The sequence below is a fragment of the Dermacentor variabilis genome, chromosome 1 (assembly GCF_050947875.1).
Source record: "Dermacentor variabilis isolate Ectoservices chromosome 1, ASM5094787v1, whole genome shotgun sequence".
In the NCBI taxonomy this organism is placed as follows: Eukaryota; Metazoa; Arthropoda; class Arachnida; order Ixodida; family Ixodidae; genus Dermacentor; species Dermacentor variabilis.
The window spans coordinates 69500910-69514718 of NC_134568.1; the positions used below are offsets into that span (position 1 = coordinate 69500910).

Genomic DNA, 13809 nt, shown 5'->3' on the forward strand with positions numbered 1-13809 from the left:
AGTTAGGTGAGAGAAAGTCTTTTCTGCACGAGGTGCGGGACGCCAACCGTAGCAGAAGTCACGCCTCATTTCGACGAGGCATGGTGAGAGAAGGTCGAATGAAATTCCTTTCTGCACGTGGTGCTGGATGCCAACCGTAGCAGAAGTCACGCCTCATTTCGACGAGGCATGGTGAGAGAAGGTCGGGTGAAATTCCTTTCTGCACGTGGTGCCAGACGCCAACCGTAACAGCATCTCCGGCGGGGGAGGAAGATCCCGAGGTGTAGGGGCCAGCAACCGCTGTGCGAGGGATCGGAGTTTCAGTAGGAGAATTCCTCTTAGAGCTGACGAACCCTTAGTTCGTAGCTGGTAGGTTCCTGGGAATTGTCATCAGTCCTCGTGGCGCTCTTGTGACTTTCTCCCTGGTCCGGTCCTGTGAAATTGGTCTTGCAAGCAGGTCTCGCAACTTTTAGTCTCCTGCGTGGGCAAGCAATCAACCCAGAACAGTGCCGGACCCACAACCACAAAGCAGCGAGCACAAGGCCACCGTCTCCAAGAAACACCCAGCTTTAAAAAAAGAAAAGAAAATCCGCTACACCTTTCCCATTCCTTACGCGCGTCCTCCCCCCCTGAACACTAAAAACAGCCATTTCTTGAAAGCGTTAAGACGTGGTTATTAAAATCAGCTAACAATCGACTACACTTCGGAAAAAAACGTATGAACGAACGTAAAAATGCCACGGAAACCCGGGTGAGCATGAGGCTTTCGTTACTTTAGGAGCAACGACTCAAACCGTCTGCATTCCCGTTAAGCTTACCCTTCTTGTAGCGAATATCGAAGGCGTACAGTTGAAGAGCCAAGCTCCAGCGCAAAAGACGACCGTTTCTCGTAGACATGGACTGCAGGCATGTGAGGGTACAGTGGTCAGTCTCTATGGTGAACCTTGAACCAGCGATATAGCAAGCTAGCTTCGGCACCGCCCATACTACGCAGCCGCATTCCTTTTCTGATGCACTATATGCTTCCTCACGAACTGAAAGCTTTCTACTGGCGTACAGTACAGGGTGTTCGTTCTTGTCATCTCTCTTTTGACAGAGCACCACCCCCATACCCCTGTCGCTGGCATCACACTGAAGAATGAATGGCTTAGAGTAGTCGGACACGTTCAACACTGGCTGACTCGTTAGTGCGTTCTTCAGCATACTAAAAGCCTTTTCTTTTGCGTCATCCCACTTTACCGTTTGTGGTTCTGTTTTTCTGAGAGTATCCGTTAAAGAACTCGCAATCTCGGAATACTGCGGGATATATCTTTGGTAATAACCCGCCAAGCTAGGAATGACCTGATGTCCCGCTTGGTGCGTGGTTGCGGGAAGTTGTCTATTGCGGTCACTTTAACCTCGGAAGGCCGACGATGACCTTGCCCTATTACATGACCTAGATAAGCTACCTGCGCGCGCCCTAATTGGCATTTGGGAGCCTTAACAGTTAAGTAGGCCTCTCGTAGGCGACACAGCATGGTTCGCAGGTGTTGCATATGGTCGGTCCATCATGAAGAAAAGATTGCTATGTCATCGAGATACGGAAGTGCAAAGTCCTTCATTCCTCGTAGCACCTGGTCCATAAGGCTAGAGAAGCAATATGGCGCATTTTTCAATTCAAAGCTTATGACTTTCGGCCGAAAAGTTCCCACCGGGGGAATAAATGCCGCAAGCCTGCTTGCCCTCTCGGTGAACGGAACCTGCCAGTACCCTCTGACTAAATTGAGCGTAGAGATGAAATTAGCACTGCTCACTTTCTCAAGTCGTTCCTCGATATGCGGTATTGGATAAGACTGGTCCTTCATGATTAATTTGAGACTGCGGTATTATATACATGGTCGCGGCTCCTTTCCTGGGACCTCAACTAAGAGGCGAGGTATAATCACTCTCTCCTGGCTCGATTACACCTAGCTCTAACATCTTGTTTATTTCAGCGGTCATGACTTCACGTTGATGAGGCGAAACGCGATAAGCTTTCGAACGAACTGGGTCCGACGAGGTTAACTCGATGTCGTGAACGATCGCAGTTGTCCTGCCCGGTGTGTCTGAAAATACGTCTTTAAATTCAAACATGATTTCCCTCAGTTCGGCCCTCTGAATGGGATTCAACTTTGCCTGTTCTACTAACTTATCAATGGTCTCTTCAATGTCTTTTGTCTCCGTCACTGCTGGTAACTCTGGAAAGTCGACAGGCATTTCCTCAGGTTGGTTAAGGGACATGTTCACAATGGCTTCCCGCTGCCTGTAGGGTTTAAGTAGATTGCTGTGGTACACTTGTGGTGTCCTTCGTTTTCCCGGTACCGTGATTACGTAGTTTGTTTCAGATAATTTCTGAATTATGTCAACCGGTCCTTCCCATTGAACCTCTAGTTTGTTTTTCAACGAGGGTTTCAGGATCATTACCTGTTCCCCAACTTCAAAGCGTCGCGCGCGAGCCGTCCTGTCATAGTAATGCTTAGCATTGCTTTGTGTCTTACGCATTTCCTTCCCTGCTAATTCCTGAGAAGCGTGCAGACGGTCCAACAGCTCTAGCACGTATGCCACAACCGAAGGATCGTCTGCCCGGCCTTCCCAGGCTTCTCGAATAATGCGAAGAGGGGAGCGAAGGCAGCGTCCGTAAACGAGCTCTGAAGGTGAAAAACCTGTTGATTCGTGCGGTGCAGTTGGAAGCGCAAACATCGCTGCAGGCAAGCAATTCTCACAATCGGCTTTGTGCTCATAACAAAGGGCTCGCAAAAGCCGTTTCATGACTGAGTGGACTTTCTCTACCGCGTTTGACTGCGGGTGGTACACTGAGCTATGAATGATTTTCCTTTCCAGACCTTTCCAGAAACGTTGAGGTCCGTGCGCTCGTAAAAACGGATCCTTGATCTGACTAGATTTCTGCGGGAAATTCTACTCGCGTGAAGATAGACAAAAATCGCAATGACGATCTACACCGAGATTAGTTCTTTGAGAGGCACTGCCTCGGGAAATTTCGTTGCGGGGCATAGTGCAGTAAGAATATGTCGATAGCCAGATTACGTTGCGGGAAGTGGTCCCACTGTGTCTATTATGAGCCTGCGAAATGGCTCCGTAATAATGGGAACAAGTCTCTTTAACGCTTTAGCCTTATCTCCGGGCTTGCCTATGCGTTGACAGGTGTCGCAGCTTATTACAAATGCTTCTACTTCTCGAAAGCAGCCGGGCCAGTAAAATTCCTGCAATAAGCAGTCCTTTGTTTTACGAATGCCCAGATGCCCTGTCCAAAAGCCCCCGTGAACCAGGTGCAGGAGCTGCTCACGATAGGGATGCGGCACCACTATATAGTTGGTCGAATTGCACTCCCTTTCGACTGGTGTACTTCCTATAGAGGACGCTTGCCCTCTTGAGGAACATTACGTTCTGTTTGGCCACACCTTCTTTAGCGTCTGGCCTTAGGTTACGCAGGGTGGAATCTTTTTCCTGCTCAGCAATCACTGTGGCAGGGCTTACATTCAATAACTTTTGTCTGCATTCTGTCTCGCGAGACATTTCAGGCTCCGCTGCTTTCCTGACCTTTTCATTAGCTGGCGTACTCTCCGCATCATCCTAGGGCTGTCCTGTTCGGTACTGGTTGACGAATCCTCCGTCAAACCTGTTTCCTCCACTACTAGACACTCATACACTGCCTTGGCCACGAGCTCCCTTGCCTTGGAACGAGTTAAGGCTTGCACTATCCCTTCACTAAGCCCGATCTCCCTGCGTCGTAGCAAATCCTCAGATTTGTTAGAAAACAAATATGTATACTCAGGCGGGAGATCTGCCGAGACGGCAGCTTTAGTGTCCAGTACTCCAAAAGGGCCTTCGATACAAATCTTGGCCACAGCGAGACAAACACTGGAGGTTTCCACGGCTTGCCTTATCCAAGAGAAGGTCGGGGGAAATTCCTTTCTGCACGTGGTGCCAGACGCCAACCGTAACAGGTGTTGAGACCGAACAGTAGGCATAGAGCACTTCGGTTGCTGTTTCGGCCAGCACTTCTCCATTTGCTTTAAGTTGATTCTTTGGTGCCCTGTGAACGTCAGTATATCAGTAAAAGCGCGATAATGGCGAGACTCTGTGAAGCTTGGCTCAGGTTGACGCAACATATGAGCGCTTCATGCGTAATCTGCTAGGCTTGCTTTTGCGTCCCAATGAGCGTTTCGTTCGCGACAGATGATCACAGATAGAAACATGCAATCGTTACGTGGTCAAGCGTGAAGGGCGAAGGGTGTTCTGAAAGAAGCGTGGGTAACTAAACTAACTCAAAAAGAAATGGACGAAATCGCAGATCTTAACAGAACGTTACAGCCCACCAATAAACCACCATTTACCACTGCCGTCACAGCCACGTGGCAGATGCGCGTATAGGGTTGCTGTATGACGCTGTATCCACACTTCGTGGATTGTTTGCGCGTTTGCGTTGTCTATGGGCACACATGCGCAAGGAAACGAAATAAATGCGCGAGCGCGCCCACACGTCTCGCTTTCCAGCACTCCGACGCCTTGTCGGCACACTACACAGCGCAATATATTGGATAGCTGCTGGCCCCACGCGTGGAATCTCAGTTGCCCGGAGGATGCCATACTCAAGCCGATTTGGATTCCATCTCGGCGGAACATTTCCACGCCGGCCACGAAAAAGAAAGACAGAAGAAAGAGCGAAGGAAACAGTAATCCCGCGTATGGGGCACGGGCGTTATCGTCGTCCTCGGACGCTGCATCACCGAAAGCCCGGGGAATGGCATTTCCCCCCTTTTCGCAGCTTTCGTGTTGTTTTAGCGCGGAGAGGGAGACGACTACAAAAGAGGGCACGCCGCTCGCGGCCAACTGAGAGGCTCGAGCCATTCTTCGCGGATTTGGCGCTTCGAAAGCGCAGAAGAGGGCGCGGTGAGAAACAAAGAAGGCAGCGTTTTCGTATTCCAAGCTTGCGTGCGTTTCGAGCGCGCGTCTTCTTGTAGGGGAAACCGCGAGTAGAAGTTGTGGCGCCCCTTGGATAGGCGAACGCGGCTTTCTGCCTTTCTATTCCTTCCTCCACTCCCCACCCCCTACGCGCCGCCCCCTCTCTTTGAGGCGACGTGTCGGTTGCGGCATGGGTTCGGCTGCCCAGCATAAACGAGTCTTGGGGACGGACACTCGCCTGCAGCCGCCGTTCTTCGAGGGCCGTATATAAGAGGCTTAACGCAGAGGCAGTCAAACTCTGGCCCCGATGCACAATAAAAAAGAACAAAAAGGAAAATATGGAAAAGAAATGGCGCGAGGATGAGAGAATCCCTTGTAGAGGGGCCTTCACACGGCACCCCGGCATTCTTTTGTCTTCCACTCTCTCATGCAGTTCTCCTGCGCTTGCTGCTTACACTAATTGCTTTTTTTTTTTAAAAGCTCGCTTTTTCTTCTTTTCTTTTTTTCATCTTTCCGTCAAGCACGCGACTGATCATGCTGTACGGTAGCCCTCTTGGTAACCGCTGAAAGTGAGCTTCGTGTAGTTGACACTGTCCTCTGAAGCTCATTTCAGTCAACTCAAAAGCGCTGTCTTTGTCTGAAGTCTGGCTGACCGTGCGCGGTATCCGCGTGATATTCCTGTGTGATACTCGTATCTGCAAAGAGGCAGTGGCAAAAGCGTGGGCAAAACCCCACCATTTTTGTCCCCTCTCGCCATCATTTGTTCCACGTTCATTTCGGGGCTTTTAGGATAGTTTCGTGCGTAAGCGACGAGAAAGCTCGGCTTTCCGTATGATGATAAATAAATCAGACGTTCAAACGACAGTGGTTGTTGCATTCGGAATGCATATGGTACTATTGGCCCGCGTCGCCTGTCAACACGGCATGCAGCTGACGAGCAAATTTACCTTGTCTCAGGTGGGACTTGTAACTTGGCTACTTGAACGGCAGCGCATGTGCACATGCTGCACGGTGCCGCGTGAGGGGTATGCGGTAAGAGCCGTAACCTCAGCATACACGAGAGAAACGAAAACGAGTCCCAGTAGCGACAAGCCTGTGTACGAAATTGTTGATATGTCTGTGAATAATCAATCTGTCACATTTTGCCTTGTATCGGTCTCTTAGTCCGTATTCACAAAAGGCGTTTACGCTTGAATTTTTCGTAAGAGAACATTTCAGCCAACCCTGATGCTGGACATACTACTAACGAAAAAGGCCGGCCAATGACAAATAACACTTACGAACGAAAGGCTTTGCGAATAAAGAGAATTCAATTGAAAAGCTAAGTGAGGGCTTCAGGCTATTCCGTGCCGTTTCAGACTTGCTCACTTTGTGAAAAAGGGCCGAGGGACCATTGCAATTGAAGTAATTGAGAAAGCATCTGCCAAAAGCCCGGAAATGGTATTACTGTGCTTTGTTTACTTCTTCTTTCTTTGTTTGTCTCGCTGCCGTTGTAGTGTACGTGCTATCGAGAGTTAAATAAAGCGAAATGGAAATAAAATTTCCGCTTCAACTTTGTTTGCACAATCTGAGTTTAAAATCATGGTTATACTACGTAATCTGAAGAGCGAAGTAGCCTGTTACTTTTAGTCCACACGAAACATGCATTGCCGAGCTCCTCAAACGGCCTTTTTGTCTCTCGTCTTCAAAAGCGTAATTACTATCTGTTTCTGTCGCTCTCTCGACGATGTTCAAGCATAAATTCATTGAAACGTGTTCAGCAAGGTGTTTCGCGTTTCACCTCCGGTGCAGTGAAGAAATCCCAGGTCGGCGCTGACAGAAGTGGTACGAAGAAAACAGTACAGGACTTCGTGCATGGCATGAATATATTATGCGCTGGAAATATTGATGCATAACTTCTGAGTGTGTTCTGAAAACGACTATAGGTTGCGACGTTCTAAGTAGGCTATACCCCTTTTACAGTCAGCGCGGCTTGAATCATCCGGAAAACGCACGATATGGACAGATGTGTACCAGAAAAAAAATAAAAGAAGGAAGAAAGAAAGAGATGGTGGGAGAAGGGATGAACTTGCAGCTTCGAAAAATAAAATGTTCTGGCGACAGACATATGGCATGTACGGTACGTTATTATGCTGTTTCACCGCGCATTCCTACCGCGGCCCCACCAAGATGCACTATGGCTGAGACCGTGGGTCAGTATAATGTTCTCACCATAGTTTAACTACTGTATTGGCGAGGTCAAAGCCTTGTCCTGTAAAGTTCCGCCTCCAGTGCATACAGCTCTAGCTCGTGCTAGTGTTGAGCGCAAGTGGGACCACAACTAAACAGAATACGCCTCGCTAGAATTTAGCCGCACATATAACCGAAAGTAATTTTTATAAAAATTTAGTCATACACAGCTTGCGCGCTCAATCTTGAGCAGGCAACCTGCTGCCGTAAACTTGTTAGCAGAGTTAGGACACGTCGGAAGCATCCAAGGTGATATTTTGCTGCCACTTCTTTAAAGGACCCCTCACCAGGTCTGGCCATTTTGAGCTGACAAGCGCAGAGCATACAATGCTTGACAACAATCGTGTCTGCAAAGTATTACATCGCTACGCGCCGCGAAAAGATATGAAATTTCAAACCGAACGCTGTCTGCCCTTCTCCTCGCGGCAGCCGCGCTCCAGGCCGGAGGATGACATACACCTGCTAATGCGCCTACGTACACGTGTTCGCGCAGGGACATCGCTCGTGGTGACACGTGACTTCGAGAATTATTCTAGCCAACATCCGCTATTTGTGTAATATGTTTCTAGAATATACGAATTAAAGCTTAGAGAAATAATAAAACGCACAAACGGAATGTCTGCATGTTCTTGGTTTACTTCGCACCGCAGCAAGAGAGATGTACTTTCGTTTCGTCTGCTTCTTCCCACGTCGTGCAGTCGCGCGCGCAGACACCTAAACTATGTCATTTTCTACCCTGTTCCAGCGCGGGGTCATGCTCTGTGATCCGCCTGTCTGCCTCAGTATTCGTGTAGCAGACTTATACCGCTAGTCAGGTGTCCTCGTGCACAGCGCGCCAAATCGTGTGCTGCGCGAAACGAGACAATCACAACAGCTCGCGCGTGACGCCGTAAGCGGAAGTGCGCCTCGCTGCAAAAAAAAAAAAAGAAAGAAAAGAAAAGCGAGGAGAGAAAAAGAAAGTGAAGGCGGGGCCCGTGATGTATGCGTCACGCGGTCCTCGAAGTCCGGCATGGGAGAACGCAGGGAAGGAATTTCGCTTGAGGAAGCTAGACGGGGCAAGTGGAGAGAGCGTCTATCTTTGCGGTGAAGCTCGTCTCCTGAAATCGTGGGTTCGCAACACTGAAATATTTGTATCTCGGCTATTAATGAGCCGATTTGAAAAAAATTTTGCGGCAGAACGCTCCCTAGAGGAAACGTAACAAGTTGCAGCGTATAACGAAAATTTTCTATGGGACCTGGTGAGGGGCTCATTAAGACTCATGTCCGCGAAATACAACGTTGTCTCCTTCTGCCTTACCATGAGTGACAAAAAGTAAAAAAAAGAAAGAAAGAAAATATGTTGCTGCAAGACCAGTTGTGTCTACAGTGTGAATGGCTTGTAAGCGCGTAATTATTGGTGGGTTAAGCATCGTCTTAAGGCGAACTACGAACTCTGTCCGCGTCTTGACGCTATCGAAAAGACATTAAACTTTGAGTTGTTATTTTTGCGAGGTTATAAACAGTATAAAGCCACAAAGTTCTCACATCAAACTTGTTAGCTGTCTGCATGTCTGCCATCTCAGTGTACCGTGGTAAGGCATACGTGAATATATTTAAGGCACCGGCCGTCAGCCAGATGCGAGACATCGAAGTGCATCAGTATGTTTCGTGTTCTTGTTCTTACGTCCGTACTCACAAACTAAAACGACTAACAAAAATCTAACTCGCTGTCACTTTGCGCATGTGTTCGTACTTTGCCTGACCGGAGCGCAAGCATACAAAGCAAGGAGAACAATGCCGACAGCGTTCTAACACTGGAAAATACGAAGACGAAAGTTAACGCATACGACAGACGGGCGCCCGTCTGTCGTATGAGTTTTTTTTTTTTTGTCTTTATCGTGCTTTGCGCTGTTAGAAAGCTGTCAGTGAGATGAACGAACTCGTCCTGATTAAGGTATTGAAAAGAATGTGTTATATCCCTGAAAAACATTCTTGTGAGCTTATTTGTCCTTCGAATCTCGTGTAGTTCCTGTGGTGTGAATGGGTGGCGGCGTCATTCTTGCTGAAGAAGTACTATATCTCCTTCAAGGAGACGTAAAAATGCTCACGTATGCTAAATCATGTATTCGTTGTCTTCTTAAAGGTTGGCAATATAGCTTGCTCACTGCTGAAAAGCGCACTAGTGCGCCAACATCAGCATCCAGCTACCTTAATATAAAGAATACTTAAACAACCGAAACGCTGCTCGAGTTATTCTGACAATTAAGAGTACTTGTTCACTTTTCCGAAGCATAAGCGCAATGCATGTCATCTTATGTCTTTATATCTTTAGTTGTTTTTTTTTTATCTTGACGGCTTAGATAATTTCATTTTGCTATATGGAAAGTTATAAGATAACAAAAACAGATTTTTTTTTTTCTGAAACTCGAGTAACTTACGAAATGCGTGACAGCAGAAAGAAGTTGGTCATTTGTCTCATGTTTTGCTATGCGCTTTATAAGTTTAAAAAAAAAACATGTAAGAAAATAAAAAGCAGTTAATCAAGCTTGCGGTGCTACTGGAGGCCGAAAATCCTTCAAAGATACTCTCTTTTGACTATGTATTGCTAGCTTTTGGCAAGGTTAGTGCTATAAGTTAAGAAAACAAGAAAGCGAAACATGAACAATTGAGGATTTTCTTCAGTACGATGCCGTCGCCGCACAGAAGATAAAAAGTTCTTTTGTGCGATAACAATATGGTATCATATACGATCTAAAGCGAATTTCTTTTTTAGAGACAGTGCAGCAGGTTACAATGTCACTCGATTCGCCCGTAAGCCATAACAGGCACCTGTGCTGTAGCACTGGCTCAACCAGAAATGGTAGCTCAAATCCGCAATTCGCACAGGCTGCACGTCGAAACTTAACGCTGCCTACTACGCTGCTCACTATTTCTGATTCTATGCTAGCGGTTGTTGAGCTGTCGGCCAGCTGCCGGTGCGCTTGTCACAGTGCATGTTCGACTGTCATAGTCGTCCGTATGCGGCCGTATCTGTCTGTGAGCAGAAAAAGGAGGAAAAGAAAACAAGGTGGTTGAGGGAGGGGGGGTTGCGGTCGGCGCCGACACCGGTGTCCATGCCACGCGCTTCCAGGGGGACGTCGGCATCCCGGGACCACCGGGCGAGGACGGCGCCAAGGGTGACAAGGGAGAGCGGGGCCGCAGGGGAAAGAAGGTACGTGGCCCGCCACCATCGTGCGGGCCTCCAACCACGCAGGAGGCGCCGCCCGTTGCGCCGGTTGGGCTGTACAGCAGCTGTACCGCATTGGCACACCACCGAAGTGAGCAGAGTCTATTTGGCACACGCAGCAGGGCAGCAGCGACTTGCAACTCGAGTAACTCAGCGCCAGATGCACTGGCCTGACCCGCTTTTGAGCAATCGCGCGCACGCGGGCGTAAGAGCCCCGCCTATAGCTACGCTCTGACGTTAATGTGCGCCCACTTGCATCGGCAGAAGCCACCCAGCCCGGCGCATTTGTGCTCGCTGGTTTGATTAGTTCCACGAGGTACCATGCAGTGGGCCGTGCGATGCGTCCTTCTAACTTTTGTTCAAACACAGTCTGCACTCCTCAGAGCACTGGCGGCGCTGTACAGCTTCACCGACGCAGCGGCAGCACGCGCGCCCACGCGCGTTCTTCTCGAGACTATGCGTGCGTGTGTGTGGCTGTGTGCGTGAGAACGCTTGCTCTCTTCGTTAGCGTGAGTGGTACCAGTATACCATTCTGCCGCCTGACCTCCCGAGGTTTGTGGTTTTCGGTCCCGCATGTTGCACACCGGTCCTTTCTGCCAAGCATCCTTTATCGTTTCGCTTGACGCCCTTTTCTTTGCCGCCCATTTGAGCACTTCGTCGCGCTTTCAGGGTGGATCGCATATTCTGAGAAAAGCAAAAAAAAAAGTAAACAGTGAAAAGATCTGTTGTTGCATTCACATAAGAACGCCCAGGTACCCTATTGTGGGCGGGGGGGGGGGGGGGGAGCAGCTACACGCATGCTGCTCAGTCGTGCTCTCCGCGGCCAAATTTCGGGCCCGGAGGACGTCTCCGATATGATCGGCAAGCCCCGAAAAGCGCGCCCAAGTGCGCCGCCTGCCGGCTTCGCATGCGCAGGAGAGCTGCGAGCCCGCCTTTATCGCCTGCTTGGTGTTTTCTCCTACGCTTTCCGCGGGCCGCTGCTGCGTCCCGCCCCGTGTGCTCCCCTTGTGCGTGTGTGTGTGTGTCGTCGACCCCGCCCTCCCCAGACCTTCCCCCGACACATTTTTTTTGTTTCTGGGCTGACCAAATACTGACACCACAAAACAATTTCACCATCACCCGCAAACGTGCTCCCATCATCAACGAGGCTGCCCCGCCAGTCTCTTTCCAGGTGGGTTCAGTGACCAGTGTCCGTCCGCCTGCTCTGCACGCTCCCGTGCAGGTTGGCTCTCCTTTCTTCGGGAGAGCTTGAAGGAGCACTCTCGCGCAGGCGGTTTCAGGAGGCACGGCAACGCATTCCCGTTTCTCCCTTTATTTACTGCTTCCCTGAAGAGCGCACAAACCGAGCTGCCCTGACGCCGGCACTGCGCCAGTGCGAAGACACATGTCTCGCGCACCGGCGAGGCGGCTGGCGCGAGGGCCGGCAGAGACGTCGTGTTGCCATCGAATCACGGGCGAAGTCTCGGCGAATGCGCTCTCGCGCCAGATCGCACTCACAGCTCGTCCAGGTCACAACACAAGGCGGCCTGCGTGCGGACGTGAAGGCCTCTCCCTTTTCCAGGACCCCTGCGTGCCCAAAGACACGCGCTCTCCGATGCTGGGCGAATGATCAGTTAGGTTCGATTCGGCCAACTGATGAGCCCGTGTGCGAGATCGTGACGTGAACCGCGATAGATGGAGAGATAACGAGTTAAATACGAGGTAGAGGAGAGACAGGCACTAGTTAAGCGAGAGAGACTGCAGAATTGTCTTTTTTCAATGCCCGAACGAGTCACCGGATTTCACGTTGCCCCGAAAGAACGGATGTCGCCTCCCTGAAACCACTGGCGCCATTGAGAGCGAACACCTTCCACCCGCCGCGTTCTTAACGAAACAGAGCGTCCAGTTTTGAGGTAAGTTGCACTTTTCACTCTGGTCGCTCTTATTTCTCTTTATTCTAAAGTGAAGACAAAAAGACAAGGGCCTGAGTTTTCTATCCCCCCTTGATTCTTGTTTTCCGTATACAGTTTCCGTTGCACTTCCTCCGCCTACATTGCGTTTACGTTTTGGTTGCCCCTTGTGTCGCTGTGCCGCACACTCATGTAACCCTGCCGTCGATTGAAACCCTGCTCTCTTTTATTTACTTATTTTACGCGACGGCGGGCGTCGCACGCAGCCCGTTCTCGCTAATTACGTTAACCCTCTACCACTACTAACTCCACCGCCACGTTCCAGCGTGAACTGCTAACGGAAGGCGAGCTTAAACAGTGCTCAGTTTGCGTTGCAGCGTGTCTTTTTCTTCTTCTTCTTCCTTTTGGCAAAAGTTTTCTTTTATTTCTTTTTGTGCTTCGTTTTTGTGGAAAGGCAATTTTACAATCTGGAAGCAGTCGTTCACTTTCGCGTGTTCTGTACATAACCAGTCATCCTTAACCTGTCCGCAGAAAAGCGCCAAAAATGTTGGCATTCACATATGCCAGTCAGTTTCATACAATAAATTTGTCTTCGTAATCACATTTCGCAACACCGAAGACTGTGCGAATCTGTAATTGCCCATCGTCATAGCTCTTAGCTACTGCGGTTGAGCTTCGTCGCGCGACGATATGACCTTTGTGAAGTGCACCCCAGCAGTCGATAAAGAGACCAGGGGCCGCGCTTAAGCCTGTCACGCGAATAATTGCCATTTGAAGGCTTCGCAGTAGCAAAATGAAAATCGACGGTGTGACTTACGAGTGCCATTCATACGCAATGCTGTCTAAGTAACGCCGCTACGCTCTGTACATTCGGGCAGCAATCGCTTGTTACGCGATTGGTGCTATGGGCTATTTCGCAGCGGCCCTTGGACTGTACCACGGAGTAAGACTAGACAGGAGTGACAATTGCTACGGGCACCAATCGCGAGCGTGCTTTCAAAATAGAGTTGCGCAAAGAAAAGCGCTAAAAAAAAAGAGATGACGCACGCCGCGCGATGACATTGACATGCGGCACCGGGTGTGCGGGACTAGGCTTCCAGCGCTAAGACCAGTTTAACTCGCGTCTTTTCCGATACGACCTGGAGCCGACGAGACGCGGCTTACTAACGCATAGCGCGTTTGTGACTCCTGTCTAATTTTGCGCCGTGGTCGGGCCTGTGGATGTAATGTGCACGCGCTCTGTGACCTGAGCGGGAGTCCGCAATAGCCACCCGTGCATGTCAAGTGCAGGTGGTTCCTATGCGGCAAGCGGTAGTACTGCATGCATGAGATCCTTCACACGCACGCCAGACAATTGTCCGTTGAGCCACGACTGGCCATGCAAAACACTCTCAGAGCACACATTCAGTTATTCCTGACTTAATTATTCAGGGGCATTTCCGCAAGGGCGTAGAAAGGTGATGTTGCCTTTGTCGATCCTGTTGTCTCGTGAGCGAACAGACTCGTGACATAAGACAGCGCTTACAATTACACGTTCACTTCTAATACGGCGCAGAGCAGTGGCAT

General features: G+C 49.7%; 1 protein-coding gene across 6 annotated transcripts in view; it reads left to right on the forward strand.

Moving 5' to 3' along the window:
- LOC142579011 (uncharacterized) overlaps positions 1–13809 on the forward strand; it is a 465789-nt gene that overhangs the window by 375615 nt on the left and 76365 nt on the right. For 5 of the 6 annotated variants that reach the window (XM_075688787.1, XM_075688827.1, XM_075688796.1 and 2 more), the window contains one exon: positions 10259–10339. The exons of the other annotated variant lie outside the window; for it this stretch is intronic. In XM_075688787.1, the coding sequence (XP_075544902.1) occupies positions 10259–10339 (81 nt within the window). The remainder of the gene's footprint in view (positions 1–10258; positions 10340–13809) is intronic. 6 annotated transcript variants of the gene reach the window in all.